The sequence below is a fragment of the Neomonachus schauinslandi genome, chromosome 1 (genome assembly GCF_002201575.2).
Source record: "Neomonachus schauinslandi chromosome 1, ASM220157v2, whole genome shotgun sequence".
NCBI classification, from domain to species: domain Eukaryota; kingdom Metazoa; phylum Chordata; class Mammalia; order Carnivora; family Phocidae; genus Neomonachus; species Neomonachus schauinslandi.
The window spans coordinates 88,562,233-88,579,242 of record NC_058403.1 but is presented as its reverse complement, the minus strand read 5'-3'; the positions used below and the strand labels follow the sequence as shown (position 1 = coordinate 88,579,242).

The window sequence follows — 17,010 nt, the reverse complement described above, 5'->3', positions numbered from 1 at the left end:
AATGGCAAATTAAACATTCTACATACTCAGAGGTGGATTCATGCTCATCAGTTAGCTGAGTAGAAGAGCAAACAAACAAACAAACAAACAAACCAAAAGACTAATTGAAATTTTTCTGTTTTTCTATTAATGTTTACCATATACAGATAAATTTGAATAAATAAAATATGTGTTTTGCAACTCTACACATATTACAAAATAACATTATTGATGCCTCTTTCTAAATAACTTTCTCCTCAAACTGAGTTAAGTTTCAACTCAGTTTACTCGCTCTATCCCAAATAGTGCAGAGAGAACTTCAGTGGCAGTAAAGTAAGAGGATAGGGATACAGAAATCAGATATAGGAACAAAAGAACAGGATAAAAACCTAGATGAGGGAGTAGGATATACCAACCTTCATCTCCCCAGAAATAACAACTAGCTATCCAAGAAATAAAATAGCCTTGGGAGGGCTCAAGAGCCCAATTAAAAACATACAGCAACACAATGGAGCCAGAAATGGAGATTAACTATACAGAAAGGATTGTGGAGCTCAGCTTAGCTGAGACATCCAGAAATTGTTAGGAACCAAGAAGAAAGGTGGAGGCTATTAGTATCAACCATGCAGTAGGTGTCACTGTGGTTCCCAGTGGCCAACTCTGTGGAGGACTCTAGCTGTCTTTGCCATGGAGGGCCTCAGCCACAGACTCCCTGCAGCTTTCGCAGTGGAAACCCCATAATGTTCATGGGCACAAACTTCAATGGCCTGATCATCAGAGGACACCAGCAGCTTTCACCACTGAGGTAATCAAAAACTATCACTGCCACAAATTCCTAGGAGAGGGAGATGCTGCTGTGCCCTCTTCCACCAGAAAGAGCTACTATTTCACAATCCATAGGACCAGGGCTGCCACCACCCCCCATCGATGCACATTCCTTGACCCTTGAGCCATGGCTGCCCTACATGTACCCACAGTTTAGACCCGGATATAGTTGCCGCTTTGCGTTTGCCTGTGGCTTAGGCACTGGAGTCACTGCTGCTGTGGGCTTGCCAGAGCCCTGGACCTCAGGAGCCACTGTCACTCTGTAAGTGCCTATATATACTCTAGACCCTGGCTTTGTGATTGCTCTAAGAGTGCCCATGCATCAGATACCAATATCACCACCACTGCAAGGGTGCTGCAAGCTGACCAGGAACTAAGATCTGTCCTTGGCCACAATATCCCCCGTGGGGGAAAAAGAAACAGGAAGTCCCCAGAAGCCTTTGCTCTGAACCCAACAGCCCTCACTACCACTGCATACCCCACAGCCTTCGCCTCTGAGGACCCCTGCAATCTTATATGAGACAACATAGACATGTCAAAAACTATAAGTAAACAAAGAGGTTCACTATGTAATGGGTTTCAATTCATCAAGAGACTAAACAATTATATATGCATGCACCCAGCATTGGAACCCCTATATTGAGCAAATTTTAACATACCTGAAGGCAGAAATGCATAGCAGTGCAATAGTAGTAGATGTCAGTACCCCACTTTAAATAGTGGATATCTCATTCAGAAAGAAAATCAATGAGGAAATGTTGGATGTGAACTACACTTTAGACGAAATGGACCTAATAGACGTATACTAAACATTACATCCAACAGCAGCAGAATACTCATTCTTAAGCACACAGAGAACATCTCCATTATAGATCATACGTTAGGGCACAAAACAAGTCTTAAGAAATTTAAAAAGTTTGAAATCATACCAAATATCTTTTCTTTTTTTAAAAGATTTTATTTATTAGGGAGAGTGCATGAGCTGGGTGCGGGAGCAGAAGCAGACTCCCCACTGAGCAGGGAGCCTGACTTGGGGCTCGGTCCCAGGACCCTGAGATCATGACCTGAGCCAAAGGCAGACGCTTAACAACTGAGCCACCCAAGCGCCCCCCAAATATCTTTTCTGGTTACAATGTTATGAAACTAGAATATAATAACAGGATGAAAATGGGAAAATGAAAATAGGTAGAAATTAAACAACATACTCCTGAGCAACTGATGTGTCATGGAAAAAATCAAAAAGGAAATAAAAAAATCTTGAGACAAACAAAAATGGAAACAGAACATACAAAATTTATGGAATGTTGCAAAAACAGTTCTAAGAGAGAGTTTATAGAGATAAATGCCTACATTAAGGAAAAAAAAATCTCAAATAAGCAACCTAACTTTACATCCCAGGGAACTAAGAGAAGAACCAACGAAGCCTAAAGTTAGCAGAAGGAAGAGAATAACAGAGATCAGAGCAGTTATAAGTGAAATAGAAATTAGGAAAACAATAGAAAAAATCAATGAAACGAAGAGCTTTCTTTTTAAAAGATAAAATTAACAAACCTTTAGCTAGACTAAATAAGACAAAAGAGAAAACTCAAAATTAGAAATAATGGTGGAGATATTACAACCGACACCACAAAAATACAAAGAAACATGAGACGACTGTGAACAATTATATGCCAACAAATTGCACAACCTAAAAGAAATGGCTAAATTCCTAGAAACATACAACTTCCCAAGACTGAATCATGAAGAAATAGAAAATCTGAATTGATGCATAACTAGAAAGGAGATTGAATCAGTAATCAAAAACCTCCAAACCAAGAAAAGCCCAGGATCAGATGGCTTTACTGGTGAATTCTACCAAGCATTTAAAGAAGAATTAATGCTAGTCCGTCTCAAACTCTTCCAAAAAGTTGAAACACATGATCTGAGGCCAACATTAACATGAATACCAAAGCCAGACAAGAATACTATGAGAAAAGAAAATTATAGGTCAATATGCTGATGAACCTAGCTGTAAAAATCCCCACATAAAATACTAGCAAACAGAATCCAACAGCATATTTACAGGATCATACACCATGAGCAAGTGGGATTTATTCCTGAGATACAAGGATGGTTGAAAATATGCAAATCAATAAGTTTGGTACACCATATTAACAGAATGAAGGATAAAAATCTTATGACATCTCAATAGATGAAGAAAAAAAGTATAGGGCAAAATTCAACATCCTTTCATTATAAAAACTTTCATTAAGTAGAGAAAAAAGAAGGAATACTTTAGTAAAGGCAAGCTTAAAGCTAACATCATACTTGACAATGAAGAGCTAAAAGCTTTTCCTCTAAGATTAGGAACAAGACAAAGATGCTCAATCTCTCCACTTCTAGTCAGTATATTACTGGAAGTCCCAGCCAGAACAATTAGGCATAAATAAACAAAGAAATAAATCTTATTACATTGGAAAGAAAGAAGTAAAATTGTCTGTTTACACATGACACACGACATGATTTTATATACAGAAAACCTTAAAGCTTCCACAAAAAAACTATTAGAACTAATAAACAAAGTCAGTAAAGTTGCAGGATACAAAATTAATTAAAAATCAATTGCATTTCTACACACTACCAACAAACTATGTGAAAAAGAAATTAAGAAAACAATCCCATTTATAGTAGCACTAAAAATAATAAAACACTTAGGAATAAATGTTATCAAGGAGGTGAAATACCTGTATAATGAAAACTATAAGACATTGGTGAAAAAAATTTAAAAAATACACAAATAAATGGAAGGCTATCTCATGTTCTTGGATTAGAAGAATTAATACTGTTAAAATGAACATACTATCCAAAGTAATCTACAGATTCAGTGCAATCCCTATCAAAATTCCAATGGCATTTTTCACAGAAATAGAACAACCCTAAGTTTATATGGAACCAGGAAAGCCCCTGAATAGCCAAAGCAATTTTGGAGAAAGAAGAACAAATCTGGATACATCACACTTCTTGATTTAAAACTATATTATGAGGCTATAGTAATTAAAATATTATGGTATGGCATAAAAACTGATCTGTGATCTGTTTAATCAAAAATGACCAATGAAACAGATCCAATGATCAAAAATAGATCAATGCAACAGAATAGAGGGCCCAGAAATAAATCTACACATAATTGGTCAATTAATTTTCAACAAAGGAGCCAGAATAGACAATAAGGAAAGAATAGTTTCTTCAATAAATAGTGTTGAGAAACTGGAATTCACATGCAAAAGAATTAAATTGAACTCCTGTCTTTCACCATTCACAAAAAATTAACTTGAAACCGATTAAAAACTTAAATGTAAAACTGAAACTGCAGTACTAGAAGAAGTAACAAAGGGAAAGAAAACAAAAGGGAATATTTCTTGACATTGGTCCTTGCAGTTATTTTTTTTTTTACTGATATGACAACAAAAGCCCAGGCAACAAAGCAAAAATAAACAAGTGAGACTATATCAAACTAAAGAGCTTCTGCACAGCAAAGGAAACAGCATGAAAATGAAAAGAACGCGTGGAATGAGAGAAAATACTTACACAACGTATGTTTGACAAGGGGTTCATATTTGTAATATATAAGGAACTTACACAATTCAGTAGCAAAAAATCACAAATGGTCCAATTAAAAAATGGGTAAAGGACCTAAATAGACTTTTCTCCAAAAAGGATGCCCAGATGACCAACTGATATATGAAAGGTGCTCAACATCGCTAATCATCAGGGAATACAAAGCAAAACCACAATGAGATATCACCTTAAACCTGTTAGGATGTCTATTATTAAAAAAAAAAAAAAAAGAAAGAAAAAGAAAAAGAGAACAACAAAAACAACATGTTGGTAAGGATATGAAGAAAAGATAACCTTTGTTAGTGGGAATCTAAACTGGTACAGCCATTATGGAAAACAGTATAGATGTTCCTCAAAAAATTAAAACTAGAACTGCCATATGATCCAGCAACCCACTTCTGTGTGTATATCCAAAGGAAATGGAATCAGAAGAGATATTTGCACTCATGTTCATTGCAGCATTATTCACAATAGCCAAAGTATGAAAACAACCTAAGTGCTCATGGATGAATGAATGGATAAAGAAAATGTGGGATAGATGTGCAATGGAATATTATTCAACCTTAAAACATCCTTCTTTGATAGCATAGATATCTCAGAGGATAAGTGCAATAAGACAGAGACTGAGAAAGACAGATACTGATGGTATCACTTACATGTGTAATCTAAAAAACAAACAAAAAAACTCAGAGTAACAGAATAGAATCATAGTTGCCAATGGACTGGGGGTGAGGCAAAGAGGAGATGTTGGCCAAGGGGATACAAGCCTTCAGTTATAAGATGAATAATTTCTGAGGATCTACTGAGGACCTACTGTATGGTGACTATAGTTAATAATACTGCATTGTATACTTCAAATTTGCTAAGAGAGTAGATCTTAAATGTTTTCAACAAACACAACACACACATAAAGGTAATGGATATGTTATCTAATTAGATTGTCATAATTTCATAATGTGCATGTATATCAAATGATACTGTACACTTTAAATATATATAATTTCATTTGTCAGTTATACAAAAAGCCTCCCCTGCCAAACACACACATACACACAGACATATACACACAGAAGGCAGACCAATGTTACTCAGAATAAAAAGTGAAATTCTTTCAATCAGCTCTTTCACAAAACTTAACTTGACCAATTGATAATTGGTCAAACTACATATTTAAAAAAATTGAAATAACCTTGGAAAAAATTGGGAAATTATTTATTGTTGCATCTTTTTGTATAGATCAGCTTTTAGCTGTGTCAAGAGCCCTACCTTTTGTCTCCAGTAATGCTTTTCTATATTATTATATATGTATTTTTTTTCTGATGTGTGTATTCCATATTCCTTTTCCAGATGTGTTTCATTTGGGGGTTATTGAATAAACAGGGTCCTAAATGAATCAAGTATGTGTGAGAAAAATAATGTGATGAACCGAAATAAAAATAGTATCCCACTTAGGTAATATCTGTTTAGGCAATATTTTGGATAACAATAAAATTCTTACAAGAAGATACCTTTTTGCCAAAGAGGAAACTGGTCCCTTTGCATCCCAGACCAAAACAAACTTTACTGGATTATTATTTTTAAATTTCACATATCTTATTTTGTTCTGGGTTCTGCACATATTTTTTTCACAGATTTTTTTTGTCTTCTAGGATGTCATAAGCAAAAATAGTATCACTGGATTTTGGAACAGGTATAGGAATAAATATATAGACTACAGCAAGCACACACAAATTTAATTTCTTATTGATTTGATAATCTGTGGTTGGTTTTACCGCGATATACTAATTTTATTGAATATCGCTGTGCTCATAGGATCATGAAATTTGGCATGTAATTTGTATCAAAAGTGTTCTCTCTGTATCATTTTAAAGAGCAATAGCTATATATTAATCACATAACTCTATATGGAATCATATTAACTGCAATACAAAATGTCTCCCCCAGCATGACTCCTAGCTTTGGAACGGAGTTTTAAATGGATTGTGTTGATGTCCATAGATCAGAACTAATAAAAGAACTAATTGGCATTAAGCCCTCTCTTCTCTGCAATCCCCTAGTACTTTATTAGTTCTTAATTTAAGAACTTAATTCATTCTGCTTTGATTTAGTGTAATTTGTCTGTAGGCTCATCACCTCCCACGAACTGTGAGTTTCTTGTATAGTGTCCTGTCCCATTCATCTTTCATATCCCACATCTATTAATAATTGTTCATATATTAAATGGTTAACTCAACAGAATATTTTTTTCCTTTTTCTTAGAGTGTGCTTTTTAAATTTCTTCCAGAAATTTGGTACAACTGTATAAAAGTGAAGATGACACAGAAATTTCAAAGAAGATTAAGACTCACTGGACTTCTTTGGGCCTAGAAGAGGTACAGTTTGTAAATTACTCCGTGCTGCTTCATCTGGCAGGCCCGTCTGCCAGCTCTGTGATTCTGGGTAGCAGTGGCCAATGCTTTCGTCCTAATGGCCAGCCCTGCAGCGAAGAAGCCAGAACACATAGCAGCCAAGATCTGCTCTACTCATATGCAGCCTATTCTGCCAAAGGAACTCTCGAGGTAATATGGCCATTTGTCTCTGTCATTTATAGTGAAATGGAATTAGAAAACAACAGCTTTCATCTAAATTGAACTAACTGGCAAGATGCAACATAAAAAAGTGACCATTAAATGTTCTCAGTGTGGAGGTGCCAGGGAAGGGGAAGGAAGACTTGGATTGCCTGACCTTTTTTCTTGTCATATTTTGAAAGTGAAAACATGTAGAAGAATTTAATTCAAAAGTGTTGAATGTGTGACTGAGTTACTCACATTTTGCTTAGGACGTGTTCGTTTTATTTTGGGGGGTTTTGAAGAGGCAAATTTTAATGGATTGATATGGGCAGAAGGAAGAAATGGAGGGAGTTGTGTTTTGAGGTTGTGTACACACACAAGAAATGAAGTGGAAAATCGATGTGATTATCCACAGATTTAAGATTTGAAATACAGTGCTTCTGCTTTCTTGATGGAAAACATGGGAGATAAGGAGCCAGGTGTAGACTATTGCTTTACTTTTTCTGCTTAGCTAGTTTTTTTGGCTCGGTGCTGAAGCACGTGCCTTCCAGAGTCACACAGACGAGTTTCAAATCTCAGTTCCCTAATTACCCACTCTTACTTAGCCATCTAGGGCTGAGTTCCCTCATCTCTGTGATGGGGATAAAAATAGTTCCAACTTTATAAGGCTGTTGTGAAAATTAAACTAGCTAATATATGGAAACCTTGGAGAACAGAGCCTAGCCCACAGTAAGGACAAAATACCAGTTAGATATAATATATAATTGGTCCTGTTTCCTTTATATAGGAACATTTTCTGTCTCCATGTAAAAATACCATTTTAATAAACAAATTTAGTTTTTTTTACAAACCTTTAGATTGCCTCATTTAATACAAATGAAATAATTATGTTTCTGATTATTGTTAATTATTGGCAGAGCTTTTTCAGAATCTATTAACTCTGATTAATACATTAAATATTTAAATCATTTGAAGTTACTTCACAGATACACTCCTGATTTTTGTTTTTTGTTTGTTTGTTTTTCATTTGGGGGGAGAGGGTGGAGAGAGAGTTCTTTTACTGGTGCTTCAATATTGTTTGCACTCTGTTATGTCATTCTCTGACTTTTAGCAGAAGGACTGCATGTAACCACTACCACAGAAAGCCTTATGATTAATTAAAAGTTAATATAATAGTAAATGTCTGCAGTATTTCTAGGGTAGGACTCATGCAATTTGATTTGATTAATATATACTGTTTATGGTAGGCAATGATGGGAGGGAGCCTGCCAGCACCCTTTTGTTGGTTCATAAGCTCTGGTCTCGAGTCAAGATTCTAAAGTTACCCCACATATTTTCTTCAGACTCCCAAACCTTCTTTAGCCCCCACACATTTCCAGTACCCTCTCTATCCCAGTTGATTCAGCAGAGTAATCTCCTTGCCTTGAAAACAAAACAAAACATGTCCAAAACCCAGAACAACAACAAAACCCCCAGGAGCCTGAGTGGGTCCTTGGAATCACCCCCATCTATTTGCTTTTCAATTTGCTCTGGCAGACTATTTACTATTCCTTTACCTAGGTGATATGAAAAAGCCGTAACATTACAACTTGTGTCCCCGTTTCCTCAGCAGGGCCCTCTGATAATCTGCTGGGCCGTTGGGCTGGTTTTTTGTGTTTCCTCGTAGCCATATCTCTAAGAGTTTTCTACACATTTATCTTATCAGTTATAAATGCTTAAATTTTCATTGTTTCATATAAAAGAAACCAAGGTCTACTATAGAACCATGGAACTACTTAAATGCCCATGAAGACATAAGTCATTTGGGGACCATTTACCACTTATAAATGCTATAAAAACTACCATTTTTAAGAAAGAAGTATCGAGAAAGATTTGAAGAAGCTTTTAAAAGGGAAAAATAAGCTTTGCTGTCAATGTAGAAATATACTCTATGTTTGAAATACAGGCCTAAATAAAAGGGAGTAGTGTTAAAGGAATTAAAATGCAATTATGGATAAAACAAACACCTTGTATTTGGAGAACATAATTTGAGAAATTAACCATGCAAATTAGATGAAGACACTAATGATAACTATTTTTAGAATTATATTAATAATTCAAATCTATTATACTAAGTACATAATAATTTAAATATATCAATAAATTCATCAATGCTGATTTTTTTAAAACTTAAACGATATTAGCATTATGATTTTCAAAAGCAAAGCAATTTCTAGGTGACTATTTTATATGCACATAGAATATTTGCATATATTTTCTATACATATTTTAGACCGATGTATTATTGAAACTCACATATTCTAATTAATAGATTGTGGGTGATTTTCTGTATCTCTTCAGACCACTCTTAATTAAAATCAAGTTTGAGAGGTTGCTGCTGATGATTCAGGCATACCTACTTTTTGATTTTGAGTACATTGTATTTGCATGAATTTCTATCAGGCTGAGCCATTAACAAGTTCTTAAATTATTCTAGTCTGACTGCCAGCAAAGCTCCCCACTACTTTTGCTTTTGACAAGGTTATTTGTAGAAGAGGAGTGCCCCTTTCCTTTGAAGAGCTGTCATGTCCATTCATCATATGACCACTTTGTATAACTTCCAATTGTTGCTTTTTGGTAACAGTCTAAACAGCATTTGTGATATCTGAGATCTACTTCGAAAACCTACTTAGTGCCAGCATGATGGATGGTGTACTTTGCAACTTCTTTGTAATTCATTGTGTGCTAGAAAGGTGACATTGTTTACCCCATCATAATGACAGATGGGTCAGTAGAGGGGTCCTAAGGAGAGTTGTCCTGTCAGATGCAAAATACATATTAAAATGGATACATAAATAATTTAATGTGAGTGAGGTTAGCTTCAGGGAATAAACAGTGATTTATATTTTTATTAAAAGATAAATATCAACTATAATATCATCATACTGTTAAAGACATAGGTAGTGAGTGCTGACAATGTCTAGTCAGTTTTATAAATAGAATATATGGCCTTAAGTAATTCCTGTGCAATTATTTCTTTTGTCCTTTGTGAAACCCATGCAGATGCAGAAAAGCAAAGGAAACAATTAATATTTAATATAGGTTGGTGAGATTTGAGTCTATTGTGTTTATATTTTTGAACAGAGAATTTGTTTTTACTTTAATACACTTCATAGATTTGGGAATTTTCTTTCTGTTAAGTATTATTTTGTGTCTGAAAGTAAAAACAAATAATGCAATTTTATGGAGAAACTTATTTTCAGCAACCCATTAGCCATGCATTAAGATAGGTTGTCATCAACACATTTATCACTGCCCCGTGCCTCAGAGAGCCCAGAGTTGCATCCTGCCTTATTAGCTGCACAACGGTGGGTTGCTCATTTTGGTTCTCTAAGTCTCAGTGTTCTTATCTGTATAGGGGAACAATAACAGTACCTCAACTCGTTGTTGTGGGAACAAAATGATGCAAACCATGTAGAGTGCATTGAGTGCACTTAGCACTCTGAAAGTGTTAGCTGTTATTATGTGGTATAAAATAAACACATTTAAATGGGAGAAATTAAAATATGAGAACTATTTATCATGATTTGGAAGTACAAACTTTTTATCATATTGTCTGAGTGTAATCTTCCTGTCTTCTGCTTAATATGACAAATATTAATCATTAGGAAGGAAAATGCCTTGTTAAGTATGAATAAATAAAAATACATATAACATCTGATCCAATTTTTAATTTAAAACTAAAGGCTCAAAGAAACTAGGAGTAAATATTTTATTTTTGAATGCAGAATGACAAATCATGTCCACTTGGGCCTGAAAAGCATTGTTTGTCTTCATCTTGTAAAATATCAAGCCATAGTGTAACACATGAAATCAAAACTATGTTGCATTGTATCAAGTAGTCTTAAAGAGAAAAAATATAACCACTGCATGGAATCCTTGGGGAACTTAAAATCAGATGTGGATTTTCTCATAGCTAGGAAAACTTTGTCTTTCTCTTTTAATATTCTCAAACAAAAACAAACTTATCGAGTGTTGCGGCAAAAGGCAGAGATGTATACATTTGGCTGTGAATGCTTCCTGTTATAGATAAGAAAATGATCAGAAAGCTAAATAAAGGAATAGAATGGAATTGCATTATTTAAACTTTTGTTGTCTGGGTAAGAAGATGAAGCTACTGTCTCACCAACAGAAAAATGTGAGCTTGGTGCAAGCAGTTTTTTAATGTTGAAAATGACTTTGCATTTTATTTGTCTCCCTTCTTTTCTCTTGTGGAATCCATCTTTTGGTCGGCAGTGCACAATTGTGAGATAAGTGGCTGTGAGCACATTTGTATATAATATTGTTACCTTTTAAAAATCTGCATAAAATTTCTTGGCCCAATATGACATTTTCCTTGTGGTTTCGTGAGCTTTGTGCACGAACCAACTTAGTTAAGAAAACAGTTCCATAATTGCTGCTTTTTTATTTGAACATAATAACCATGGGGTTAATTTCCACATATTTAGAGTACATATTTTTCCTGTATTTAAAAATTAGACAGAAGCATTTACAAATACAGAAGTGACGTATCACAACATGTTGTCTGGAGTTAAATCGTTTGTCAGAGAGGTTACATCTACCTGGGAAAGAGAACAAAAGCCTATTTTATGAAATAAAAGTTTTGAAACAAAGATAGCTGAATTCAGCTAAGTGGTTAAAGTGCAATGAATTTTCTTTCCCTCTTCATTAAAACAAATATGGCATTTTTAGTGAGAAAGTATTTGACTACAAAGTTCTAATTTGATCAAAGTTATTTCTAAAATTCTGAACCATCATAATTAAGTGTTATCTGACAGAAAATTCTAGGTCCGCATTTTTATTTTTAGTGTTGACATGATTTAAAGCATGCCATTTACCAAGTTAAGTGATAATGTAACATTCTTAACAAATTTAATATATATTTTAATCTCCATAAAGTACTAGTATTTAAATATGTACCTTATGGATAAAATTTACCTCATTTCAGTAGGTGCTGCAAATTCAATTTTTTCAGAACTAGAAAGATCTATGGAAAAGTTGATCCTTAGGTTTATGTACTATTTCAATACACTAATCTGATTGATTTTAAAAGAAGCAGAATTCTGTCACATTACTTTCATGGCCTCTAGGAAGAATTCTCTTGAATGAATTTGCAACTCCTTCAATATCCTTACCTTAATAAGTTGAGTATCATTTATTAAATAAAGTGCCCTGTGATTATTAATTTGTTTTTCCTTATATTTTAATTTGATGGTGAAAGATTAGGTGACTAATCCAGTGTTTAGCTCTCTGGGTCTCGCTAATATAACAAGAAACATTCAGCATTCAGCATTCAGCATACTGGGTGCCTCTTAAGTGCCAGTCACAGGGGACAAAGTGATCAGTAAGAAAGCTCCAGACACTGTCCACATGCAGCTGGCCATCTAATAGGAGAAACTGTCAGTTAGGTAAGCAATTGCAAACTGCATGCTCGAAACTACTGTGAGCAATAGCAAGATATTTAAATATTCTAAACTCGTTTCCTCATCTATAAAATGGGCAGAAGTACCTCCCAAATATGAATCTTCTGAAGATAGACTGAACACAACTGATATGCTCTCCTTAGTAAAATGTCTAGCACAGAGGACATAAATGGTTAAATATTGATTCCCCTATATCATGTCATAAACTCGTGACCACTTCAGTCCTTCTCCCAACCCTCCCTTCCTCTCTCTCTCTCAAAAGCCCTATGTTCGATTTCCAACTTTGTAATACCTGGGGGTTTTCTGTGAACTCCTCTTGCCCTCATCTCTCTCTTGCTGTTACCCACCTCTTGCTTTCTTCTCCTTCTCTCCTCTTTCTACTTTGCCAGGACCTAGGCACCAGCTTCAACCCATACCTCGAATGTATACCTGCTTCTGTTTTCAGCCACCTAGGACAGCCCTGAGTAATACATTGCTCTACCACTTAAAAGGCCAGGTACAAGTGCCCCAATGGTGCGCTGGAATGGTTCAAGTCAGCTTGTTCTGGCTAGTGGAAGTCAATTCTGTGAGTCTTTCCTAATTCTGATCTGATATTTAAACCACAAAAAATTATAAATCTACACATCAGGGATCGCCCCCCCCCCACACACACACCAATATACATTTTACTAACATACAGCTTCCCTGCACTCAGTAAGCAGCAAGAAACTGGTTTTCCAATTACAGCATGGCCACAATATTCGGGTAGGGTACACAGAGCCAAGAACAATGCTACAGAGACCACTCAAAAGTCAGTAACAGTATTGTAAGGGGCAGAGAACTCCCTTCTGATTTCCATCTGAAAGGGGAAGTTCCTTAGATAAACTTTACCTTTCACTCAGAACTATTGGAAGATCAAGAGGTAAATTCTTTTTCCAAGAATTCCCTCAAATTATCTGTCAGAGGGGCACCTGGGTGGCTCAGTCGTTAAGCATCTGCCTTCAACTCAGGTCATGATCCCAGGGTCCTGGGATCGAGCCCTGCATCGGGCTCCCTGCTTCGTGGGAGGCCTCCTTCTCCCTCTCCCACTCCCCCTGCTTGTGTTCCCTCTCTGGCTGTGTCTCTCTGTAAAATAAATAAATAAAATCTTTAAAAAAAATTATCTGTCAGATGTAACCCCTTCTGGGATACTTGGAGCATTTTGCAAAATATCAACTGATCTTCCATCCTCTTTCTCAAGCAACTGAGACTGGTCCACCAGCTTCCTGCCTGGACTCTCAACACAGTGACCCTGTGTCCCAGTTGCCCTATACCCTGATGCCAGGAGACATGACTGAGTCATTCCAGGTTACTTATCTCCAAAGTGGTTAGCCAGGGCTGCTGCTGTTATTTTTTACTTCATTTCAAGAATCTTCCTAGTTGACTGCAGGCAAACAGAGTAAATAAGTTAAACATGTGGAAAGTGATAAAGTTGCAGAAACTCTCATAACCAGTTATTGCTGATATTCATGGAAATGTCAATGGAGTAGGATTAACGTCTTCTACATTCGTTTATATTCTCCATTCTCATGATGAGAAAGAATAATCTAGATCTAGTTTCTCTATACTAGTTTTGTTTCTAGGATTTGTCAACCAACTGGGCCAAATCTTCTTTTCAGTTTCTAAATATTTTTAAGTCTCCTTTTTGGTAAAAGCAGACCAACCAACCAACATACTATCACCTCTCTCAGCTGCATGTGTACCAGCTAACTCTTGCTCCTGACTGTTGTGTATCACCTAACTATTGTTCTTTCCTTCATTGATAAATTTCCTGAAATTCTATACCTATCTAATCTCTACCCCTATAAGAAAATTAATAACTTCCTATTTCAGTGTTCCATAGTCACGTTTTACTCCTTAACGTATAAAATGTCTTTGTTTCATTTGATAGAGCTCTTCATTCATTTGTTCTTAACCTCTGCCTAAAAAGTTCTTTCCCCCTGGTGAGTGCATGGCTTCTCATCAATTGGATGTGATCTCCATAGCAATGCCTGCCCTGACATTCTTATTAAAATAATTCCTTATCACCCCCTATTACATTACCCCTTCCTTATTGTTGTTAGGGCATATCATAACTAAAAGTCTTCTAACTTGTTAGTGTCTTTGTTTATCTTTTTATTGTTTACCTTCTAGCAAGAGAAAGTCACCAGAGCATGAAGGTACCTTTTGTAATTCATTTTCCTCCATACCTTCAGAAGCTAGAATATAACCTGACACATACTATTGGAAAATGAAATAATTTCCTCTTTAATACACTCTTCCTTGGACTTCCATAATTATGTTTTCCTCCTAATTCTCTACATATTTTTCATAATCTCTCTTTTAGAAGACATATTTTTAGCTTTCAAAATGACTTTAACAAAAACAGTGAAAAGGAAAGATACTCTGATGGTTATTTTTAAATTATTGGCCAAATAATACAAATATCTAAATATTTTGTAAGGTAATATTTATTAAAATTAGGAAAACTTAAAGTATATTTTCTTCCCAACAAATCTATTTTTTCTTACTCTAGTATCTTACTCTTTTTTTTTTTTAAAGATTTTATTTATTTATCTGAGAGAGAGAGAATGAGAGAGACAGAGAGCACATGAGAGGGGGGAGGGTCAGAGGGAGAAGCAGGCTCCCTGCCAAGCAGGGAGCCCGATGCGGGACTCGATCCCGGGACTCCAGGATCATGACCTGAGCTGAAGGCAGTCGCTTAACCAACTGAGCCACCCAGGCACCCTCTAGTATCTTATTCTTAACTTACATAATTCTGTCTATTGATTTTGGAGATTATAGACTTGAAACATAGAGATATAAACCCAACAGAATTGTGCTTCACTTTGGTTAAATTTCTATATTACAATAGTTTTTTGTTTTTTTTTTTTTTAAATGATTATTTTTTTTTTAAATTTTTATTCTTATGTTAATCCCCATACAGTACATCATTAGTTTTAGAGGAAGTGTTCCATGATTCATTGTTTGTGCATAACACCCAATGCTCCATGCAGAATGTGCCCTCCTCAATACCCACCACCAGGTTAACCCATCCTCCCACCCCCCTCCCCTCTAGAACCCTGTTTGTTTTTCAGAGTCCATCGTCTCTCATGGTTCGTCTACCCCTCCGATTTCCCCCGCTTCATTCTTCCCCTCCCACTACCTTCTTCTTCTTCTTTTTTTTTTTTCTTAACATATATTGCATTATTTGTTTCAGAGGTACAGATCTGAGATTCAACAGTCTTGCACAATTCACAGCGCTTACCAGAGCACATACCCTCCCCAGTGTCTGTCACCCAGTCACCCCATCCTTCCCACCCCACCCCCCACTCCAGCAACCCTCAGTTTGTTTCCTGAGATTAAGAATTCCTCATATCAGTGGGATCATATGATACATGTCTTTCTCTGTTTGACTTATTTCACTCAACATAATACCCTCCAGTTCCATCCACATCGTTGCAAATGGCAAGATCTCATTCCTTTTGATGGCTGCATAATATTCCATTGTATATATATACCACCTCTTCTTTATCCAGTCATCTGTCGATGGACATCTTGGCTCTTTCCACAGTTTGGCTATTGTGGACATTGCTGCTATAAACATCGGGGTGCACGTACCCCTTCAGATCCCTACTTTTGTATCTTTAGGGTAAATACCCAGTGGTGCAATTGCTGGATCATATGGTAGCTCTATTTTCAACTTTTTGAGGAACCTCCATACTGTTTTCCAGAGTGGCTGCACCAGCTTGCATTCCCACCAACACTGTAGGAGGGTTCCCCTTTCTCCGCATCCCCGCCAACATCTGTCCTTTCTTGACTTGTTAATTTTAGCCATTCTGACTGGTGTGAGGTGGTATCTCATTGAGGTTTTGATTTGGATTTCCCTGATGCTGAGCGATATTGAGCACTTTTTCATGTGTCTGTTGGCCATTTGGATGTCTTCTTTGGAAAAATGTCTGTTCATGTCTTCTGCCCATTTCTTGATTGGATTCTTTGTTCTTTGGGTGTTGAGTTTGATGAGTTCTTTATAGATTTTGGATACTAGCCCTTTATCTGATATGTCATTTGCAAATATCTTCTCCCATTCTGTCGGTTGTCTTTTGGTTTTGTTGACTGTTTCCTTTGCTGTGCAAAAGCTTTTTATCTTGATGAAGTCCCAATAGTTCATTTTTGCCCTTGCCTCCCTTGCCTTTGGCGATGTTTCTAGGAAGAAGTTGCTGCGGCTGAGGTCAAAGAGGTTGCTGCCTGTGTTCTCCTTTAGGATGTTGATGGACTCCTGTCTCACATTGAGGTCTTTCAACCCTTTGGAGTCTATTTTTGTGTATGGTGTAAGGAAATGGTCCAGTTTCATTCTTCTGCATGTGGCTATCCAATTTTCCCAACACCATTTGTTGAAGAGACTGTCTTTGTTCCATTGGACATTCTTTCCTGCTTTGTCAAAGATGAGTTGACCATAGAGTTGAGGGTCCATTTCTGGGCTCTCTATTCTGTTCCATTGATCTATGTGTCTGTTTTTGTGCCAGTACCATGCTGTCTTGATGATGACAGCTTTGTAATAGAGCTGGAAGTCCGGAATTGTGATGCTGCCGGCTTTGCTT

General features: G+C 36.2%; 1 protein-coding gene across 1 annotated transcript in view; it reads left to right on the top strand.

The window, feature by feature from the left end:
* NAALADL2 (N-acetylated alpha-linked acidic dipeptidase like 2) overlaps positions 1–17,010 on the top strand; it is a 911,251-nt gene that overhangs the window by 354,940 nt on the left and 539,301 nt on the right. The window contains exon 3 of the mRNA XM_021702572.1: positions 6,686–6,959. Coding sequence (XP_021558247.1) covers positions 6,686–6,959 — 274 coding nt within the window. The remainder of the gene's footprint in view (positions 1–6,685; positions 6,960–17,010) is intronic.